The 23,533-nt window shown below is 39.4% G+C and overlaps 1 protein-coding gene across 9 annotated transcripts in view; it reads right to left on the bottom strand.

Moving 5' to 3' along the window:
• EYA1 (EYA transcriptional coactivator and phosphatase 1) overlaps window positions 1–23,533 on the bottom strand; it is a 157,999-nt gene that overhangs the window by 68,091 nt on the left and 66,375 nt on the right. For 4 of the 9 annotated variants that reach the window (XM_009335032.1, XM_009335033.1, XM_009335034.1 and 1 more), the window contains exons 2-6: window positions 18,064–18,113; window positions 16,507–16,634; window positions 3,684–3,764; window positions 1,715–1,784; window positions 1,193–1,338 (exon numbers count right to left, since the gene is read on the bottom strand). In XM_009335032.1, the coding sequence (XP_009333307.1) occupies window positions 1,193–1,338; window positions 1,715–1,784; window positions 3,684–3,764; window positions 16,507–16,634; window positions 18,064–18,113 (475 nt within the window). Of the gene's footprint in view, window positions 1–1,192; window positions 1,339–1,714; window positions 1,785–3,683; window positions 3,765–14,630; window positions 14,694–16,506; window positions 16,635–18,063; window positions 18,114–23,533 lie in introns of all 9 variants that reach the window. The other 5 variants (XM_009335029.1, XM_009335030.1, XM_009335031.1 and 2 more) reach the window with 2 other exon arrangements.

Below are 23,533 nucleotides of genomic sequence, written 5' to 3'. Positions count from 1 at the left end.
CCGTAGTCTTGACAATGTAGTTCAAATATTCTTAAAGTATTTTGTTTGTGTAAGTTTAAAATGTGTGGATTCAAACTGAAACTGAAACATCCAATTCATGTTTATAACCGTATTTTTGGCAGTAAGTAATCAAGGCTGTAGCCACAGGAAGAATGCTTCCTTGGATCATAATTATTGATGATATATTAATGAAACACATTTTTTAAAGTAAGGGGAAATAATGGTCTATTTCTTGTACCTACTGTTCACAATAATCTGCTGTAGGATATACTTGAGACCCAGTGGATTTCAACTTGCAGATTTCAGGATGAAAGATTCACCAGTTTTGCACTTAAAAGTTTTAAAGTTTTAATGATTTTAAGGGGCACAGCTTGTACTGTGAGTTCTGTCCTTTTGGTATAAAACTTACATTACCTGAATGTATCTTTACAAAACATACTGCTAAAAGCATGTGGATTGTATATTTTTAATATATTCCCCCAGAGGAATATAAGACCTATTTTCTAATAATGCATCCTCGCTGCCGAACTGCTATGTGGTCTGCCAGCAGACAGTCTGGCAGCAAAATGGTCTCACCCACAGCAGCTTGTTTTTGAACAAATTTTTTTTGGAAATATTTGCTACTTAGTACTATCTCCTTCATCAGGCAGACAGAGCTTTAGTGGCAATTTACCTCAATTTTCACCTTCAGGGAGTTTTAAAACATTGAAAGTGAGACTTTCTCGGTAGGGGGCTTTTTGCATCAGTTTTTCACCTGTGAAAATCAGCACAGCTTCGCTGATTCACTTGGGTTCCAGTAATCTGGATCAGCTGAAATTCAGACCTTTATGTACCGACCTACCCTACTGCATTGCTGGAGAGCAGAGCTCCTCGGGAAGTCACCAGGAGCTGTGCCTGTGTAATGGAAGTCCCTAGAGCTCTTTTCCCATTTCAGTGCTGGTTTTTTTATATCACCAACAAAAATCTAATGAATCTCCCTCCTTGATCCCAAAACAGTCATCCTCTTGAGTAGCTTCTTAGCTCTTTAATACATAATTTAAGCATCACTCACTCCAATGGGGAAACTACCAGTCTCCCACAAGAAATGCTCGAGACCACAGCTGTCCCACTAAGCGCTGACGCAAGGGTCACGTAATCTTGTTCTAAAAAATATTTACCTCTGGAACAAAATCACACAGACATGGTTTCTTACCATACGAAGGGATTCCATAAGGTTGGCCGGGCTGGGGGTAGGTGGCATAAGCTGTAGCTTGTTGCATCCCCGTTGTAAACTGTGTCTGCCCATACGCAGCCATCGTTTGTGAAGAGGGGGTAGGAAGAATATGTGGGTATGGTCTGCTATTGATTACAAATGACAGAAAATAGGACAGACACTGCATTAGACAGACATGTGTGTACTTATTTTTAGCCTTATTGTAATCTTGCTACTTCATTAACACATAATCATAGGCTGTGCTAGACAACAGAGACTGTAAGACAAAGACAAAACAATAAGAAATCAATAATAAGAGAGTAAGTAAAATAAGAATTTTCCAAATATTTTTCAAATACATTCTTAGCATTAAAAAAAAATATTTTTTTTCCCTAGAAGCTGCTGTGGTTTAAATTATGACTTAACAGATGGACCCAATTATTATTTTAAATGAGGTTAAAATCTGCCTATTTCAGTTATTATTATTACTACTACTACTATTATTTTTAAAAGAGATCATACTTGGAAGGGTAAATCTGTGGTGGGGAGAACTGATGTGTTTGTCTTGGGCTGAAACCACTGCTTCCAATTGCTGCACCAAGGAGAAAAGAAAGCACACAGAAGTGTAAATACACACACCAAAGATAAATATTATTTTTCCTAATAGAATTTTAGAGTATTAACAAAATTTTAATTAAATTCAAATATCATTGATACCTTAGATAGAAAATAATATTTTGTCAGGAACTATACAGGAATGCTTAACATTAAAATCTTGATTACAAATTTCAAATACTAAATTGCCCCTTTGTACAACTCCTGAGCAATAGTTTATTCTTTGCTCACACACAGACAACATTTTCAATGCAAACAATCTATTTCCTAATGGAAACATTTCCCTTCATATTTTCAAAGGATTATTGATATCTCCAAGTGCAACATTTTATTAACTTTTTAAGACCTACATTTTATGAAGGAGCGTTATGCATGCCTCGATTGAAAACATATGGCCAGCTTCAGAGCACGTGCCTCTTTTTTTAAAAATAATTCCATAACGCAGACGATGTATTACCATATTACACGTCCCTCTCTTTCCCCCCATCTTATCTGCTTTCTAAAATGCTTTCAGACCTTCAGAACTCTCAGCATTGCATAAAGGGGCCACGACCAATGTGCAAATTTTCTTAGTGAAACACTTAAGCCCAGGAGGCTAAATAGTGAGCTTCTCCCCCACTGCTGACACAAAGCTTCACGCCAACCCATCCCAATTTCTTTCGGTATTTTTGGGTGCTGCCGAGAGCGTGGCGGATGTGCCGGCGTGCTCTGCTCCAGGCATTATTTTCGGGAGCCCTTCTCTCTCTGGTTACCGTTTGGGTGCCATTTCTTCTCTAGGTCCCATGGTGGGTTTTGAAGCCTTTGCCAGGAAGGGGTCAGCGGCAGGTTATGAGACTACTGTAAAATCAGACAGCCGGAGAAACAACAGGCCCTATTGCTAAGTACTTGGAAATAAACAAGGCACGGATAATTACCCTTCACCAGCTACCCCTTTCCTGGCCAACTACAGGGAAAATCCATCATCTTTACACCCCGGGAGCACTCGCGAAGCATGGAGGGAAACAGGGAATCTCTTTCCGTGCCTTCCATACCTGACAGTTTTCCTTTCTGTGGCCTGTGAGGCTGCAGATACATCACATGTTACAGTCCGACCTTTAGTCAGATCACCACAGATGTACGTAGCTACTATTAAACATGCTACCTTTTCTTCTTTCAGAGATCTAAAATAGTCTAGAAACCTTTTTTTGGCTTTCAAGTTTGACTTCCATACTCAACAGCGTGCGCAGAAAATGGAGGCTGTGACAAGACCAGAAAAGAGTTGGCTACTTGGAGCCTGACTGGTTGCGAGATGTCAAGTTTTGCTACTCTGGAAATATAATCCCACGACATAGTATTAGATCCTTTTTTATTTGATTTGCACCATAAAAACAATGTGCTAAAAATACCACAGTTAATCCATAGGTATGCAAAACTGTGCAAACATCTTAGGATTTTCTCACAGCGTTTGTCTCCTGTACGTTAGAAGCTCAGATGTGTTTGGCTTCCAGGAAGAAAAAAAGCCTGACAAAAGAATGAATACCTTGGTAATAATAAATCACAATAAATGAGGAAGACCTAGCCCTCAATTACAACACTAATCACAGAGGCAGGTATGTTTACTCACAGGAACAAAAGAGTAATTACTCTGGGCCAGAATACTCCCTAGTGAGACTCCCACCGAAGACACCAATGGACATTAATAAGCCTGATGCTGTAATGCTCCTTACTCGGGGAAAACTCCTATTGACTTACACTGTCTGAGTAAGATGAACAGAAATAGGCATAAGCTGCAAAGTGCACAAGGCTTTTTAACAGCTGTGCGCAGGTTTAGACCACATGGGATAAGAAAATAGTAAATGAAAAAATGCTGAGCTTAAAACCTTTGTTTATTCCTTACCTGATCCTGAGAAATTGTCTAAAGACCCGTCTGTGGTAGTAGTAGTAGCAATCTCACTGCTGCTCATTGGTTCTGTTTTAACTATAGAAATATAAATAAAATATATTCTATATGCACCTAATATTCTTGCACACGCATGCACACACACTCACTACAGCCACAAATTCAATAAGACAAAAATCTGCCAAAAATGTTTTAAATCATTGCTATCGATATTTTGCATTTCATGTATTTGTGTATACAAACAATGCAAAGTACTGGCAGCTATGATTTACACATACATATAAAATGATCAAGAGGGTTATTTCTGTCCCCAAGGAATAAGAGCCACTGTAACAAACCAGAAGTCCCCATGCAACTCTCTGCACCTGTCCTGATTCCTCTTAATCCTGCAGACCCAACAATAAGGGTCCACATTTAGATCAGGTCACACAGACATTTACAGGCTTGAAAGACAGCAATTTGAATAAGACAAAAAAGGAAATAATTTTTGAATGGGTGTCTCTGAGGGCTGTTCAAATTTTTTTTCCATCCAAGTAACTTTTCAGAGGAAAAATTACAATTTCTAATGAAGTAAAACACTTTCCTCATGGTGGATTTCTCCCCTCAAAATGACAACCAACTTCATACTCAGCAACCCTGAATAAACAAAGGGGACACAGTCCTCACCACAGACTTCAAAGAATGCTTTTACATTTTATTCCCTCTGCACCCGTGACCCAACACGGCTGTCAGAGAGTGAAAAAGAATGAGAGTAAGAGACATTCTCTCCTGGCTCATGCTGCTTCATAACTCATTATTAATTAATGACTTGTAATAAAGCCTCAAGTAAATAAGTAAATTTCCCTTTTGGTTACTCCAGCACAACCTCAGTAACAACAGTGTTCATATCCATGGAGCAAGGATGGGGCTGATCTGGCATGATGCAAACAGACACAATACCTACTCCCAGGGAGTTACCAGATCAGCACGGCAAGCTCTCAAATCCATTTTTACATACCTAGCTTTTGGAGCTACGGCACACCAAAAGCAACTGAGGATGACGTTTCAGAAAACAACGGAGTTGATCTTACTATCAACATCCCACCGCTTTCGCTCTTATTGACACACACGGTCGCCGCTTCCCACACACCAGCGCTGGTGCATACCTGACCTTTCAGCGAGGCATTTCAGTAACACTGCAGAAAGTGAATCCAAGAAAACCAAGGCAAACTGCACCCCATTTGACATGTAAAGCCTTAGCGTCAGCTTGACATAGGTGTGTGTGGGTGCACCTATGTTCGTCTATACATATGTGTTCAGGCATTGCAACCATCACTAGCAGAAACACTTTTGGTGCCAGGTTTGCAAAGGGTGAGGGAGAGGCACTTTCCCCTTTTGACAAAGGACCTTTCCTTTCCTTGCCAATCCAAATTCTTATTTCTGCATGCCTCACTATTTCCTTCACCTGACCTCATCCAAGGGATTTACATGCAATCTCTCAAGATTTTACTAATTGCCCACTATTTTCTTTTGATTCTCACTCAGGATGTTTTGTCTGCACACGCTAATTCAGGAGATCAATACTAGCTCCAAAATCTGCTACGCCTGCATTAGCAAGCAGTGCAGCCCAGTAAGAAAAGTCTCACGGAGTGAAATGGTTGGTGCAGAGGGTCCCATATTCACAGTTTAGGCATTTTTTGGGGGGGTTATTCATGCTAGATTTAGTCTTGTCCCAAGGAGTGAGCACCCATCAGCAGCTGGAGAACATTAGCTGCACTGCTGCAGAGCACCTGTTTTGAATGAAGGGAAGTCCAAGAGACTCCACAAGGTGAATTAACGTGTGGCAAGAAGGGGTGGCCAAGAGGTTCACTTCAAGAGTGCACTCATGATCTGAACTACAACTCTAATACGAATGTATTTCTTAAAAACACAGCATATAACATATCCAACATCCATTTCATAACTAAATACTGAAAGTCTAACATGGAGATGCAACAAAGAATTTGTTGCAAAGTGTCTATCCCAAGTAATTTTCCAGAAACTACCAGATTTTTACAGCAAGGTCTACACAGTTTGTTAATCTAGATACCAAGAATTATAGCATCTACACTATCTTCTGCTTTTTCTTAGAAGTTTATCACAGCTACATTTTACAGTCAGACTAATATTTCCCTCATAGATTACTCCAGCTTTCCCAAAAATTTGCAAGTCTTCTGTACCTAATTTCCATAATGCCATTATACTTTTGGAAATAACAATGAAAGATGATTTTCTCTATAGCTGACAGCTGTGGGGGAGGAAAAGAGAGGAAGATGAGACAGATCAACCTAACCTGGGGTAAAGGGGGGAAGACTTCAGTATACGCTTTCTCCAAACTCTTCCCCTCTTCTCTACCAGAGAAACAATTCTCTATTCCTTATAAAATAAAATATGATTGTTTGGATCACTGCAAACCAGCAGCCCAAGGACTACGCTGAGCCACCTCACACAATATCAAGACCTATAGCATCATTTGTTCTAGATAAAAATTTTTAGGATAATTTCGTTCTAAGTGGATGTAAATGCCTCTTTGACATTGGTTTAAAAGCCTGCTTCACATGCACTGTTCGCTACCCATCTGGATCTCAGAACCTTGTTAAAGATACCATTTGGGGAAAAAACTCATCAAAATGGAATTTCTGTCTCTATGACTCATGAGCAATACTTCAGTGCAACCATGTTTATAACTGAATGCTCTTTACTAAACATATGACTTTTGAAGATACAGGAAAACATATATGAAATACACTGCAGCGCCCTCTTCATGGAAATGAATTCTAGTTGCTGTCTGAGATGCCCACAAATTTTTTATAACAACTGTTCCTTATGTCTCCTCTCTCAGCTGTTGTATTTCCTGAATATATGAAAAAATGGGATAAGAAAGGCTGTTCACATTATTCCTGATCTGGATACCCATTAGTAGGGTGATAATAAATAAGCCCTATCATGCTGTCTTTAGGAACAACCATGACCTTAACAGACCTTGTGCCGCAGGTAGTTGGGAATTTAATAAAGATGGATAAGAACTGAAAAGCCCTCCATTCCCCAAGCATTTTAATCAAAATGCCAGAAAATGACTGCGTATTTCCTTCTATCTGAGCCTAAAAATACTTCAAGAGGATGAAAGCTTGCTATATGAAGAAATAAACTGAGAAGAAACAGCCACGGTTTTACCAGTTGGAAATATTCACCATGTGGATTCTCACTACAGAGGAAAGGTCTCTCATTTGCCCAAGACAAAAACTGACCTGCAACAGATCATATTTCTCCCCAGAATCATGGGGAAAGAAGGGATTTCCTAAGGTTACAAGCCTGCCACTCTATCACAGAGGTGCGTCAGTAATCCATGTCTATCATGAGAGACGTATGGAGCTGTCCAAGTAAGCAAGGCTTTGGAAGGGCATGGATCTGGCCCTGCCATGTGCTTCTTAAGTGTGCTCTGGATTTCAGCTCTCCACATTTTCCATGACAATTAACATTTCTGCAACATGTCCTAAGCTTTCACACGATGACACTGGGCAATCAGTGGGAATATTGCCACATTTACACAGAACGTGTTGCAAGCTTGCCAGTAACTTCCAACAGCGTGCTCAGTCGTGGCAGAGATCACAGAAAGCAAAACAGGAGAGTTCCCATTTCTGCTGTTCCTTTGTCAAAGCAGACCTTTACAGAGGTGCAGAATTATCAGACTTGCATTATAGAGACAGACTCTGATTTAGCAATATGCTACTAAGTTTTAGTGCCAGCAAAATCACTCATAATAAAACAGATTATCAACAAGAAGTTCAAGAAGAAATCTAATGTATTCCTAATCTGCTGCAAAAATTCAACAGTTATTTAGAATTACTGATATAGATTTGATTTATATACCAAGGAGCTTAAGAAGCTATGTCAACAGAGAGACATTTTTCTTCCTTCTTTTTCTTTTCTAGTCATTTATGAGATTCTAAAAACGGGATTTAGAAAGGAACTGTATAAGAAAATAACACAACAAAATAATAGAAAAAATAGGAGTAGCAGATAATAACACACATGCTAGCTCTGAGAAAAAAAGCACAAAAATTCTGAGATAGCTTAACTGCTGATCTAACGTTATACCGATTATCAAGATATTTCTTCTTAAGACACCCAGAGATAGTAAGTGCAATGTGCCCTGTTTCGTCAGCCATATTACAAAAAGTGGTGAATAATGACTACATGGCAGTTTCTGAACCCCACCAAGAGAAAGAACTTCAGACCAGAACCCACAAGTCCATATGGTTCATTGGCCAAGTAACAAGTTTCTGAGTTCACAGCTTGTCACGCAGTCACTGGCACATACAGCAGTAAAGAGTGCTATAAGGAATGAGATGCTAGCTGTTTTAAATATGGATTTAGAGACCTAACGTTTGGCCATTCCTAACACAAAAGTCATATGAATACATCACAAAAGTGGCACCTTCAAGTATGCAAAAAGTAAGATTTTTAAATATCTTTTTAAAATTACTTTGATTATCTAAAATACATATAAGGCTTGCTCTGCTGAACTAGCCTTTGTTAACAGCTATGCTGTATACATTAAAACAGAATAGAAATATTGTAAACATGGCTGAGTTATTAAATCAGTTTTAATTTTGCAGTTTTAAGACTGAATTAATACTATAAAGTTATACTCTTTGTATTATACAAATAAGTGGGCAAAATGAAATAATTCCTGGCTGACAGCTCTCAATGTTCACAGCACACAAAGAGTCTCAACAAAGTAAGTGAGGCTGTTAGTTTGTTTATAGACATACATACAAATACAACCTCTACCCTTATTTTATTCTATCTCAAGGTGACATCTTCAAATAACGTTAGCAGCTAAACACTACGTTGATGCGAATTTTCATGACAGATACTGCCCCGCTATACCCTGATTAAGTATTTTATGTATCCATTACTATTTATACACTACTTTCCTTGATACCATCCTCTTTCTGTACCCACTAGAAGCCCAAAGCTCACCTGAAAGCTCGAAGAAAATTATTTGTCATTAACAACAGGACAAAAATTCTACCTTGAATCTCTAAGTATGGTATTTTCCATTATTTTATTCAAGCTCCCAACTGTTTTGTACTCAAAAATCTTGCAATTATAAACAGGTTACTAAAGATTACAGGTTACTTATAAATAGGTTACCCAATTATACTAATTCCTATCCAGGACATTATTCTCTCTTTTTATCACAGACTATCAAATTATCAGCTCCTGACCATGAAGCCCGATAAACTTACTTGCTCTTGCTTCTCAAAGCAGAGGACTCTTCCTGAACCTCATTGTCTGGAAATTACCGGAAGGTTATTACTACAAGGTAATTTCCAGCCTAAATTTATGTTCAGTTTTCAAAGAAAGCCCCTGCTCAAAGCAGCACATTCTAGTTCAAGCCCAGACTGTTTCCTGCTCTCCCCTCCTCTGATGTGAGAAGGCTTCAAAACTTCTGCAGTATTCTGGCTGCACCTAACACCTAGCCTTCACTGTATGCATGGCCCCCCCACGACCTTCATCTTCCTCTTATGTTGTGCATTACAAATGAAAGAGCCTTAATGTCATTGTAACCTGCTCATCTAGCAGTAAAAACCTTAAATTTACAAAGAAATGGCATCACCGCTACAGTGGAAAATCAGAAAGAAAATTCAAAACCATCTAGGTGGAGACAAGTTTTGATAGTATTTGTAGCTGCTAATCAAGATTTAACCTGGATATCTGACCGAGAAGTAGTGTCATGGGTTAAAATAGTCTCATTCACTGCAGTTATGAGATGAGAGTATCTGAGCCAAACTGATGTTCTTACCCCTTCAACACTCACTTGTCAATTTATACCAAATGATTGTATCTCTCCTGTCCAAATGGAGGCAGCATATATCCAGAAACAATCCTTTTAAAGGTGTTATGGTCTATTTCCTTTTTTTTTTTTACCTTCTTAAATCCTCAGTTGGCAATCTGACCATGGCAACTCCCCTACACATGTGTAACAGTTTGCACCACGTCCATGTGAAATATCCGTACTCTTTAACCAAAGCCAGACAGAACGACCACACAGCGTCACAGCACCGGGCATTAATGACAAAAAAAAAAAGGTTGCCTTCAGCTACCTTCTGGGAACACGGAAGGCTTCAAGTGAACAGAGAATATCATGGAGAAGTCAAGCCTGCTCTGCCATTTAGGTGTAGACGACTGAGACATGAAAACAGAAGCAGAATGACAAAGCAGGTGGGGCCTTTCATAAATGGGAAGTAATATCCTCTACTTCTGGCCAGGGTCTGAACTCCAGGACTGCCAGACTTAAAGCCAAATTCACCTGGACAAAAAGGGATAGCGCCAGCTTGTGTTCCCCTCCACCCAGCAGCAGCAGCAAACTCCCCAGCTTGTCTCATCAAACCAGGTGGCACAGGTACTTCACTCACTGACCGGGGGTCCGATGACACAGCTAACCCTGAAGTGTAACCAAGTTTCATGCTTTTTTATCTACCCGTGATAAGCAAAAACCCCTCAGAAGATTACAAGATGCAAATGGAAGTGTCAAATCATCTGAAGGGTCACAAGTCTCTGAATTTGCTAAGGCTCTTCAAATATCACCCTGATGTCTATTAAGGTGTGATCTTGGACTAGATTTAGATGTCTTACTCCTGTTCCCAGGAGTTTCTGCTGGTGCACACCGACAGCAGGGGCTGAATTTCCTTCTCTTCTGTATTACTGGCCAGGTGTATGATATTCCTGTCTTATGCAATCGCGTGCAATCACGCGATTACACACATTCAGATCGTGCATAACAGGCTGGTCCCACTGACAAGACGCCGCACCTAGCACGATGTGTTGCAGTTACAATTTTTGGTGAAGTAGTGAATATCTTCACAGGTTCCTGACATCCTGCAGCCTGTGCACAGCCACTGTGCCAGCGGGGCTCTGGGACCCTCAGGCATGCTCAGAGGGTGTTCTCACACCACCACGCTCCATCCACAGTCTGGCACGGCATGTGCTGCAAAAACGTTTATGAGAAGCTTGCAAAAATAAATGATATTAAAATAATGGTGCTTCCAAGATGTTCCATTCTTTTTTTTTTTTTAAAAGTCCTTTGTCACTTGGGAGTATTTTCTTTCCCTTAAATGTCTGTGGGAACCAGTATTGCTATTGACTTTTCACTTAAACGAGGTCCTTTCTTTGAGGAAAATGTTATGGGGGAAAACAAAATGGTGAAGCTTTCACGAACAGATGCACATACATACAGAAAATAAATACATATTTATTAGCCAGTCTCCTCCTCAAGACCTTGCAACAGGAGTTGCTGGACTGAGCCAACAGAGAAGTAGACAAGTTATTTCAGTGGCCAAAAACCTATGAAAGAGGAATAATAGAGCATTATGCTACATGTGCTCAGAACAGATGGAAGGACTCTTAGGGAAGCAGGAGAACAAAAGCACAGATAAGACAGAGAGTCTGGAAGGAAGCCAATGTAGTACAGCAAGAAGAAAAAGGTGAAGAGCAGGGAAGAAAAGATAGTCCAAGTCAGCCCCTTGCCTTCACATAAACGGGCAGAGTGATGTGTATCTGGTTTTTATCCTCCAGAAGTGGCGGCAGGCTGAAAACCAGATTACTAGCCCCTACAGACCCCCAGGTTGCTTTTGCCAGTCTGGGGCTTGTGGGACCACTGCAGTCTTTGCCTCTGGCCACACAACTGTCCTCTTGTGCTCTTCTGGGGCTGAGTAAAGAAGTTAGCATCAATAGTTCTTGATACTAACACCCTACTGAAATGCAAAGATTAGATTCACCTTTACCGGGCTATTATTTCAGGATGTCTAAATATGGAGGTATCCCTGCATCAATTACAAGTTTCATACCATCAAGCTCATCATCACAAACACAAATCTAGAAACTTCAGCATACATAATTGGCAGAAACTCCAGAAATGAGCAGTTAAAAGATACCAGAACCCAAACATCTCCCAAAGGAGGATCATTTTGTCTGATTGTCATCACCTACCACAACTTTGCATCCCAAAGTACACAAAATTATGAATAACTATTAAAAATTATGAATAATTTATACAAAATTAAAAATTATTCACTGCCAATGTGCAGGCTTGATTGCAATACTGAAAAACTATTTTGAGTGCTGCAATGTATTGTTAGAATTACAATGAATACTCAACATATCATTTACTCACAGAAATTTACATCATGTGCCATAATAACGACCAGCTCATACCCTCTCTATGGATTTCAACATCTTACTCCACCATTACTTCAGAAAATACTGAAAACAATTTTTTCTCCGTTCTATAATATTGCAACTCGACAGCAAACATACTACACAGCGCTGCCTTTTGAAACCCTGAAGATGGATTTACATTCACCAGACTTAAAACAACCTTTCTAATGGCCACCCATCAGATAGTCATGTAGTGGGGAGCTTTGAATGCCTTTGTGTGGGATCTTATTCTCATGTTGCAGCAGGTACTTGAAGAGCGAGAACCTTTTTTTTCCAAAGGAATTTTGATGTCCAACTCCCTTTGAAGCCTCCCTTCGAAGCCTCCCTTCCTATGTATCTTTGAAAATCTGATCTTCAATTTGTTAACCATTTTCCCTTCCCGCTTGATATGAAAACACCTTCTCTTCTTCCTTCTGAACACTCAAAAATGAGGGCAGAAGCAGCTAACATGAATGAAGTGTAGTTGCTTGTAAAACCACGGCTCCTTCTGCCAATCTTCATCTATTCTTTTCCATTCCAGTTGTATAAAACATCATCATGATGGGCCACAGGCTTCTGTTTCTCACTCTATGTAATCCATCAGAACTGATTTACATTCTTTAGATAAAAGTAAAGATCACTGTAGGCAGAAACTGGATGCAGTTGCCCACTATGGGAAACAGCTTTGCTACTTCTTTCAAATTTATTGATTACTCGCAGCCTTTCCCCTCTAAAGTATATCTACCAAAGCGGGCACTGTTGTTGGAATAGCCACTAGCTGTCTGATAAAACTTAACGAATGGCAATTTTATTAGCTTCTGTTGTTATTGTTTCTTTAACTCCTTCAGTATCTACCCACCACAGCAATTTGCTGACAAAGGAAGATTAGAGATAAGGCACGACTATGAACATTTTGATCCCTTCTTCAGTTCTCTTTTTTTTTTTTTTTTTTAACAGATTTTCTTAGGCAAGTCACACGGGGCCGAATTTTTAATGGTGTCCAGTGTCTGCTCTTCCCTACAACAGGGGGCATTTTGTGGAAAAACGCTTAAAGAAATCACGGAAAAGTCAAATACTGCAGTACTTATATCATCAGCACCACCTTGGCATGCCAGAACTGATTTTTCTGAGTGTCTTTAGCCAGATATTTTAGCGTTACTGCTCTGCATTTGATCCTGGGAAATTTCTGACTGGTCAGGGTCTATAATTTCCTTGTTAATTCCCCATCACTGGTTTGAACACCATGCTGCCTGGCCCGGAGAAGAGGAAGAAAAAAACCAAACACCAGCAAAGTAATTACTTCTTATTAGCTATGATTTTTTTTAATTAAGATGTTAAGGAAATGCTACTTTTCCCCTCACCACACATACATCCAGAGCTATGAAGACTGTCTCATGATCTGCAACAAACTTAAAAAAATAGTGTTTGTTCTATAGAAATCACTATGCTCTAAAAGAATTCCGTAGAGGAATTGCTATCTGAGACAAGAAGTAGTAAATCTGACTTGTTTAAAAATGTTTAGATAGAAGGAAATAAAAAGCAGTCACCCAAAACCCCCAAACATAACTTCTTTAGCTGCAGTCCTCGGCCAGTTCTGCACTACAGTACTTTTGCTCTACCAAAGTGAAATTAAGCACACAAAGAGTTATTATATCAAAGCTGCACGCAGAGATTAAACACAGACTCAATCACACAACTAAATCCCCATTCAGTGCTTTGAAAATTTACCACTAAGTGTGAAGCTAAAAATATTAGCTAATAACAGTGAGCTATCTTCCAGCCACATCCTCTTGTAGAACAACATCAATAAGAGACAAGTCTGAAAATGTGCCTTAGAGGAATTAATGAACATTTGTTTGAAACGGGGCCATTTCACTTTGGGACAGGTTTTTTTTTTCTTCTTCTTTTTTTTTTCCCTCCCCCTCATCTAGTGAACATATCCCGCGCTTCGGGGTATGGAAACTTGCCTAAATCACTCCCATATTCAAATCAAATTTAACATATCTTTACAAGATATTTATGACATGCAAATACCTGGAGGCCCTGTTTCTCGTTCACATGAAGGTCCCTTACGTCAAAAAAGGAGGGCTCTTTCATGTTAGTGAGAATGAGCGTGTAGTAGATTAGACGTTGGTTTCACATATTATATTTAACATGCGAAGCTTCAGCAACCCACATCTCCACTCCATGTGCAACAAGCAAGCAAACCACACTGCAGCATTTTAAGAAAGGTGTTTGGCAAGCCCTTATGACTGCACCTTACAATCTGCCACTTGTGTCTCAGCAGGATTCTGCTTCAAGAATCTCAGAAAAAATAATTTTAGTTCACCTTTCATTAAAAAAACATAAGAACCCCTTGCTTCATTCACTCCATTTTTTCTTAAGCCTGTTTAGCGGCTCAAGGAACCCAAACCAAACATTTTCTCAAGATAAAACAGATTAACAGCAAAAATTCCACCTTCAGATTCTTAGGCATCTGCTTCGCTCACAAAATTTGTCTCTTGGCACACATCTAATTCAGAAATAAATTATTCAGTTATGTTTCTTTCACAAACTTTTCCTTATTTGTCACTTAAGAGCAATCAGAGACAGGAATTTTCAATTTAGAAAGTTTAGACCCGAATCGCCAAGCACAAGCTATTTCTCAGGACACTTTCTGGACAAATCTGAAAACGCATGCTGAGTGCCCACGCCTGCGGCGCCCACCGCAGCCACCCAAACCTGCAGGGGTCTGTGTGCTAGGGCTTAGCAACCAGTCTGCAGTGCTGAGGAGGGTCATGTCACCTGAGGGAAAATTGCAAACAAAAGAAAACCGTTTGGCTTCATCTCCGAAGGTCAGCGTGTATTGCAAGTTATAGCTTTCTGGGTAGAATTCACCCAAAATGAGTAAGCTTGAACTTTAAAATTCTAATGTCAGATAAATAAGTTACCGTGATTTAATTTATTTCTTCAATAAACTCTGATACCTACCTAGAAGTTGGGATATTATTTCCAAAATTATTTGCTACCTGAGGTCAGTGCATGAATAGATACAATATATAGCTAATTTCCTGACAAAGTAATACTAAGCACCCCATTTTTCAGAGTGCATGCCTGCACACAACAACTACTTAGAACAAAAAGTCGAGCCAGATGGTGAGTGTCTTTCAGTGTTTCAAGGAACACTCCCTATTTTTGTGCTACTAAAAAACCTTCAAGTTACATAGAAGGTACAAAAGCTGGTGAAGTTTAAGGCAAAGGCTTTCACGAGCAAGAGGAATTTTAATTTGAAAGGGTCAAGCAATTTTGTCCTGTACCAATAACTGGTATATACCTGATAATATGATATAAAAGTATAATAACGTACTTGGGCATTAAAAAGAAAGAAGACTCATCTGTGGACATGAAATATTTTTCTGCTTAAACTACAATAACACATTAAGCACTTCATTTATTCTTTAAAAAGCTACTTTTTTTTTCCACATGGCTTAAAATTTGATTGCAGCAATACTTTTGCAGCGATAGCAAAAAGTAAATTATACACAACTGGCACAAACGCCTGTTAATCTGATAACCCATAAACCCTCCCCACTACAGAGGACTCCAATTAGAATGAATAACAGAGATGTTTGGGGAATTGAGGGGGACGACATCTGTTTGATTGACATGTGCCTTTCCTGGAAGAATGCAATGCATGTCCACAATCCTAAACAGTCTGACAGCACTAATATGACCCAGTTCTTAGGGGGAAAAAAAGGCATATCTTTGCTACAACAGTTGTTTAGTTATACATTTATATTGAAAAGTATTATTTGAAGATGTGTGATTCTGTTTTCTAGTAATCTATTAAAATCTCCGTCCACATAGCTAGCCAAACGTCATATACGATCTTTCCTACTACTGCCATAGAAATGTTACAGGAAAGAGTATTTTTCACTACTTATTATATAAACTCTTCTGTGTTTCATTACATGTCCTTACTGGCAAAGCTGTTAGCTTGTTCTGCTGTTAGTATTCTACTGAGAACAAACATAACTTATCAGCTGGCTGACTGCTTCTTGAAAAATAGGTATCAGTTTACCCCATTGAATTACTACACCTGTTTGAATTTTGGCCACTCCATCAGGGCAGCAAGCTAGCCTGAGGAAATTTCAACACTCAGTTTTATTAGCCTACTTGACAAAACTTTCATAGCCTTAGGAGCTTGCAAAAAGTGAGAACATAAAGAAATACTGAAATAGTGAAAAAGATGGAAAGATTGCCTTTTGTAGTGTGACAATTGTAAACACCTCCTTTTTTCTCATCACTAAACTACCTTTTCTGGGGCTTTGGATTGTTTTTTTTAAGCTCTGCACATACTACCTGCTCAGTCCATTCAAACTCCATGAAAGGAACATAAACTTGGAATGAAAGCTGTTGCTGAAACTTGGTAATAGTAACTACTGATAAACATTGAACATGGGCTCTAGACACCGTATTACATAAACACATAACACCTAAAATAGCAAAACATTTTCTCTATATGGCTTACAGACTGCAAGAACACCAATGCAACAAGGAGAAAAAACAAACTAGGAAACACTAAAAAAATGGAAGCACTGAAAAAATGGTGGCTCACCTTCTGTGCCATTGGGTGTCATGGAATTATTATTTATATGAGAGTTATCAAGTTTTGGACCACTGGGGGATTCACTACTACCACTTAGTCGGCTATGTGGGCTGGCTAGATCCTGCATTTCCATAGACCTGAAAACAAGATGCAACTAGTTTTAGTGACATATTCAACATGGATTACAGAGGAATTACCTATGTGAGACTCAGTCTGCTACTAATCAACACCCCGAAAACACTGAGTAAAAAACTAACAGCTTCTCCCAACTTGATCTTTTCTAGTGCTAAACTCATTTTGTAGCCCCACACACAGGACTGACCAGCTACTGTAATTATTTTTGCAGCTTCTAACAGAATAAAATTTAGATACGAACTACTGTACTCTAAACATTCATGTCACCTTGTATTTTTAAGACACATACAAAGACGGAATCACCAATATACGAAGACATATATTCTCTTAACAACAAATTAACACTCCGCTTTTTCAAGATTTACCACTCAGTGGCAATATAATGGGCCTCCAAAGCAAATAAAACACTTGAAGCAATTGTGGAAACCTATCATCTACTGACAGGGAATGAGATATTCCTGATGTATGTGTTTACTCTGGCAAACTACTTAATTGTTCCTCTGTTTCCGTTGAAACAAATGCAGCATTAAAACATTATTATGTCTGCTCACTTGTTTGCTTTGTGGATTACATAAAGCGTGCCCAATTGAAAAGGGATATGGCCAACATATAGTGAATCCATATAGGCGTTAGTATGCCTTAGCACTCTGCCGTATCCCAGTAGCTGTCACGTAGTCAAAATAAGAAGAGAGCAATTCCGATTCAAAGCAAAAATGAAACGTTTATACAGCACGCAAGCGGCTGAATATTTCCAATTTGCATTTTTAACAGCCTTATATAAAAAGGCTGTTTTTATATAAAACAGCCATCACCACCATGACATACCCCTTGGCTGATGTCGGGGAAGCTTATGATTGAAGTGCCCCATCCTTCTGTTTCTTTGTATCTAAAACTTTTGATAATGTTATTTGATGTACTCAGCCTAAGTAATTGCTCCCAGTAGAAATTTCATAGGTTACTGTGCCTCCAAGGCATTTGAACCCATAATTTTTCTGTTTAAAAGAAATGCTTAGGCTCTTTTTTAAAGACTATTAAAATTATATAAAAAATTCGTCCCACAGTAATGGTATAAATATCCTTAAGCATAAGTGTCATTTCAGCTATGAAATTTTCACGTTTTAACTGAGATTTTATCACAAGTTCTAAACACAAATCCTTCACTTCATATTTCATTGCCTAAACCAATCTACACATAAAAAAGGATGATATTACAATGTGTTTGAAAAGCCAGTATCTACTATAAAGTCAAACAATTTAGTGAAAAAGTGTACGTGCTCGTGGTTTACAGAGTTGGTTGCACGCACATAATGCTCCAGCACTTACTCATCTGCTTAATGCGGAAAACAAGAATAAATATTTACTTATCACCTGAAGTTAAAAAAATGAATAAAAAGCTTGCAGAAGAATAGCAATTTTCAATCAAATCCTTACCTGCAGCTTGAGGAAACAGCAACATCTGAACTGGTTTGGGACTTCTGCACCTGTAAACCAGGGAAACAAACAGAAGCCTCTATTACTCCGCTTTACTATGAGGCCTTAGTTTAAAGAAAGGATATCACCGCGGATGACAATTCTGTCCTTTAAACCCAAAAGGAGAGGAGGAGGGCGCGGTGCCCGTGAAAGGCATATTGTCTTTAAATTGAAGGCTCAACTGTTGTTTCCTCGGCAGGTCTCTCTCCCTCCTCCCCGCGCCAGGGGACGGCGGCCAAGTGACGGGATAGTGATTCATCAGGGGCCCGTGACAGCTGCAGAGGGGCTCACTCCTCCCCCGGCCCCCGCCCCCCCGGGGGGGGACCCCCGCCGCCCCGCCCCGCCAAGGGCAGCGGGAGCCGGGGGCCGCTTTGGCCCTGAGCCCCACAGCATCCTCCACCCCTCTCGCCTCTTGTTGTCACCGGCCGGGTTATCTCTCCCTCCCATCCCCTTAACTCTTGACAGCTTCTTGCCCTCATCACGTTGGCTTTCCTCTTCCTCCGCTCTTTGCCATCCTTCCTCTGCGCCTGGGCAGCGGGGAACCCACAAGTCAGCTCACCCCAAAGGTGAGGGGCGAAGCTAGCTGGAGAGGCTGACACTATTTGGGGGGGGGAGGGGCGGGAAACAGGGGGCAGGTCTACCTATGGTAAAGATCTTCAATATATGACCAACAGTATTACACAACCATCTCCAAAACGAGCCCATCTCCAGCCAGAGCGAATTAAAATAAAAACCCCACACATTATTGCACAAGGTCTTACTCGTAAAAATTCCGGTCACTAATGAGATTTCTGATAAAATGACTTAAAAGAACACTTCTGGCTAAATAAATAGGACGAAGCTGTGGCATTTACCTCTAAGGTCACTCATCAAGAAAAAGAATCTGGTTCCACAGGGAAGCCCAGCAATAATATTCCAGTTTAATAAAACAACTCCTTTAAGAACTCAGGTGAGTAATAGATTTTAATATCCTATCAGAAAAACACTGTTGCTTTGCTAACAGACTCTTCTCTGTAGCCAGTAACAATTGTCAGCAGGTGATAAAATTCAGGTGAGCATACGCTGCTAGACACTGTTAGCTTAAAAGCACACAAAAGCTTCTCCGGGCAAGGTACGTATCCTCTTAATGTCTGCATTGAGAATCCTTCATGTGCGTTTCCATTCAACCTGAACCGACATCTCTTAAATGATCACAGAGCAAAGACAAGAGAGATGAGGCATTTTAAGTGCCATAAAAATCATCCAAGCAAATCCTACTTATGTGTCTGTAGGGGTTTTTTTGTTATTTTTAATCACAGACAGAATTACTACTAGCAAGAGTAAACAACTGCTAGGGGCAGCCAGGCAATGCAGAACATTACAAATGATGTCAAGAAGCATGCAATGATGCACGCTGAAAAACATCAATCTTTTTACAACTGGGTACTTAAAAGTACTGCATAACGTGCTTTTCAATACATCGTCCCATGCCAAATCAAACTAGATGAGCAGATACATTCAAAACTGTGCATTTTGTTTTAAATTTTTTTTTTCAGTTCTTTAGCCCAGAAACTGCAGCAGAGTGCCTTAGGATATGTTTCTGCTGTTACGTCTAAACACCTGGAAAAAATTATAGGTGAGAACTAAGTTTGCTTACAGAGCTATCTTCACTCCCTCTTGCACAGGATCCTTTAACACGTATCTTTTATAACAGAAAAAACTTTCTTTTTCAAATAGATGCTTTAATTAACTGATATTTTCCAAAGTGCCCTATAGTTTTAGTCATACTTCACTAAACTCTAAAATACAATTAATCCTCACTATTTTATTTACCCAAATTAAAAAACTAATAACTTCTGTACACTTAAGAATATATATGTATATGTGCACGTGTGTGTATAGTGAGAGAGATTTCATTTAAGGATTCATGGGAGAGGGAAAAAAAAAAATCCAGCTCATTCATAGTGAATTAAATATATACCTTATATGTCCTCTAACACTCTATGATTTGTGAAAGTTCATATCCACAATCTTCATTTTCATTAGACATACTTTAGATATATTCCTTTGTGTCTCAAGGATTATTTAAACCATGTGTTGCACGTTACCATATTTAAAAATGACTCTTTAATCAAAATAACTTTAAAACAACTAATCCTCACTTAGGCTGGTCAGCTGAATCCACAGAGTGGTCCAGGAAAAATAAATCTACTCTCAAGAATGCGAATGCAGACAACAATTAGACACAGATGTGAGTGAAATTAGTTACAGTTTACAAAATGCTACACTTCACATGCTTTCAGTTTTTTATGTGTAGTACAAAATTACAACATAGTAAGGAACCACACTTATGACGACGGGTTCATAGAATAAAAGCATTTCTGGGTGGCGTGTGCTTGCTCTCATACATTCTCCCATTTTGCCAACAGATTTCTGGATAATTCAAGTTCTGCAACATAACTCACATATCAAACAAAAAGTGAAAAAAAAATGCAATGGCCTTACCCGGCCAGCCAAAAGAGCACATTTAAAAAAAAAAAATCAAAAAGAGAAAAAAGGAGCTGTCACTCACCCTTCATACCCTGCGCTCCGCTTAAACTAAAAATGCCTTATATGAAAAATGACATACACATTCTCCTTAATACCTCAAAAATATTAGTGTATAATTTGATTGTTGCAAATAACGTTCACATCTTTCTCTTTAATACGGACTGCAGATCAGGGCACTATATAGTACATGGCGAGAAAAAAAGGACGATGATAGCAAAGCTACTTAAAATTCATCCATTTAAGAATCTTAAATCAGTAACATCAAATTCTGATTAGTTAATGAGGTCTTTTAAGTTTGCCTTTTTTCTAATTAAATTTATAATTCTTCACAGATGTAGGTTTTGTTGATGTTCAATTTGTCTCTCTCATTTTGTTAAACCTCACATAGTACTCCACCAATCCATTGAATAGCCACATTAAATCTGTTAATACCATGCTCTTCAACCCCAGAAATTATTTCCAGAAGGCAAACTTGCTTTGAGAGATCATCAAACAAGACTTAAGGTACACATTTTATCACATTTTCCCTACCACAGAGCTCAGGATGCGGAGGAAAATTCATGACTTTTGCACTGTTTATTATACTTTGCTAAATTACAAATCAAAAGCATCTGACAGAAGATCATGTACGAAGCCAAAAAGTTAATAATGTTCTGTGAAAAGTAAACTGTAAATGGGAAAGGATTCTAAATTTCAGCAGCACAGAGCAAATAAAATGTAGGTACTTGTCTAAATTACAGGTTTTCCACAGTATTTTTGCTTGCTAGGAGCAATTTTTTTTTTAAATGGCTATAATTTAAAACATTTTTCCAGCTGAAAAGAAATTTTCGAACTGAAAGTAAGAAGTTAACCCAGAGAACTATAGCCAGCACATACGTTTTTTCTTAAAACAGTTCTACTTTAAAGAAGCACGTTTCAAAGACAATGGCAATTTTCAAATCAGTGTTCCTCCTTAGGAAAAAAAAAAAAAATCTGTCATTTTTAGCAGGGGGTGGAGGGAGGGAGAGAAGAGGACTTTTCCCCCAACAGCACTCTTTGCCTCCTTAAAAGCGCTATGCAGTCAGTATCTACAGGCATAACGGCTTCAACAGCCAAAAGGTTACAAAACTAAAATGCAAACTGGCTACAAAAAGGCACCTTGCTGGCAACACATAAAACTTGGTAATACTTTCACTCTTCCAATAATCATATGGCTGGGCTCTAAGTGAGGAGGTAGAGCTTTTTCACTAGATACATCAAAGACAAACTGCACTTATTAAACCAGAAGCAGGTAATTACAGTTATTTCATTTTTAATTACTAGTTTAAATTCTTCTGAAAGTGCTATCCCGCGTGCTCATTTCATACGCTTATGAATGAAACGTTTTGCAACCCCAACATTTTCTCCCCTTTAAGAAAGAAGGACTGCAATGTGACAATGCTCCTATTCTGACCAGCCGTTTAAGAATGTCTTTCTGCTTTTCCAAGATTCTTTTGGCTCCTGAGAAATATTTCATACTTATTGCAATTCAAACAAAATGATTACTCATTCTTTTTTCTCGGCTCTCCAAAGGCGAAGCGTGACTCAAGCCGTCTGTCACTGCGCAGAACTGCTGAGAGGGGATGGCTGCTCTTTTCCAGACCCTACCAGGCCTTGGGAAAACTCCGACAGCAGTGAGGTGCTTGGCTAAATACCGCGCGTCATGGGTCCGTGAGCAACATGTAAAACGCAGTGTGCATACGTGTTCATATACATAAAAGTATATAACGTGTATACACACGCATATATCTATTTGCAGATACATATACACATTATTAATTTATTTTACACACCAAACCAGCAGTCTGTGTTCTGGCAGATGCTTTGCGAACCGTCTCAGTACGGGATGGACAATAAAAGAGTCTTTATACGTGGTATCGAATGTTAAAAACTTCCAGTGATAGGCTACACAACATTTCCACTTGTCATCCCAAATTCCTCTCTGTGATCATTTTTACATTTAAACAAACGACATGAGATACACTATCCTCTTTTTTTCTTTCCGAAAGCTTTTATCTTTTCTGCTTCCCTCGTTTTTAAATGCTTACTTACCAAAACCCCCCACCAAAACCCAACCACCTTCTAAGAAACACTTATAAATGCTCTAACACCTTTCTTTTTCCAGAATAAACCTTCCACTGCAAAGGGCAGTCCTTCCTCTCGTTGGTGTTTGTCAGAAACACGGAGAGAAACACGTACTTGGGAAGGTTTTGTGGGTCTCGGTTGCTCAAAAGCAAGATGTAAATTTAACGCGACTTCAAAAGGTCTTTAACTTCCTCGTTCTAAGATCATCGTTCTAAATAAGCCACCTAAAATGTCAATAAACGTCGACTATTTCAGTTGTGTAGATGTTTATTCTGTCATCTTGAAAAGTTCTCCTGTGGGGATCCGTGTGTTTTCCCTGGTGTTTGGAAAATTTAAACATATTAAGCAAAAGGATTTCCTGCTTCAGAAAGCACTGTCAAAATCTCTGTCAGGCATTCTTCCTTCCAATTGCTTTATTATTTTTCTCACGCTCTCATGCCTCTTTCGGAAAGGTCTACGGGTTTCCTATATTACGTGCCTGGTTTTTGCCCCCATTTAACTTCTCGCCATCGCGTTACTCCTATCTGCCGAACCATCAGCGCCCCAGGAAATCGACCAGGAGAATCCCCAAACCCGGCTGATCACAATGGACAGAACCGCCTAACAGCTGCTTTGCGGGAAGCCTACAAACCCCAGCCTGAAAGACGGCCAAAATTCACTGCTGCACCTAGCGATTTATCACTGAGCGTGGCTCTTCTCCGGGACGGCAGAAAGCACCCCTGCACCTCCGCGCACGGTCGACCCCCGCCGCTGCAGAACTCCGGGCTGCCTCGCAATTAGGCTATTGCAACCGCCCTCT

Source organism: Pygoscelis adeliae, unplaced genomic scaffold, assembly GCF_000699105.1.
Source record: "Pygoscelis adeliae isolate BGI_AS28 unplaced genomic scaffold, ASM69910v1 Scaffold101, whole genome shotgun sequence".
NCBI lineage: Eukaryota > Metazoa > Chordata > Aves > Sphenisciformes > Spheniscidae > Pygoscelis > Pygoscelis adeliae.
Note: the sequence above shows the minus strand (reverse complement) of the source record. Positions and strands in the feature narration are given on the sequence as shown.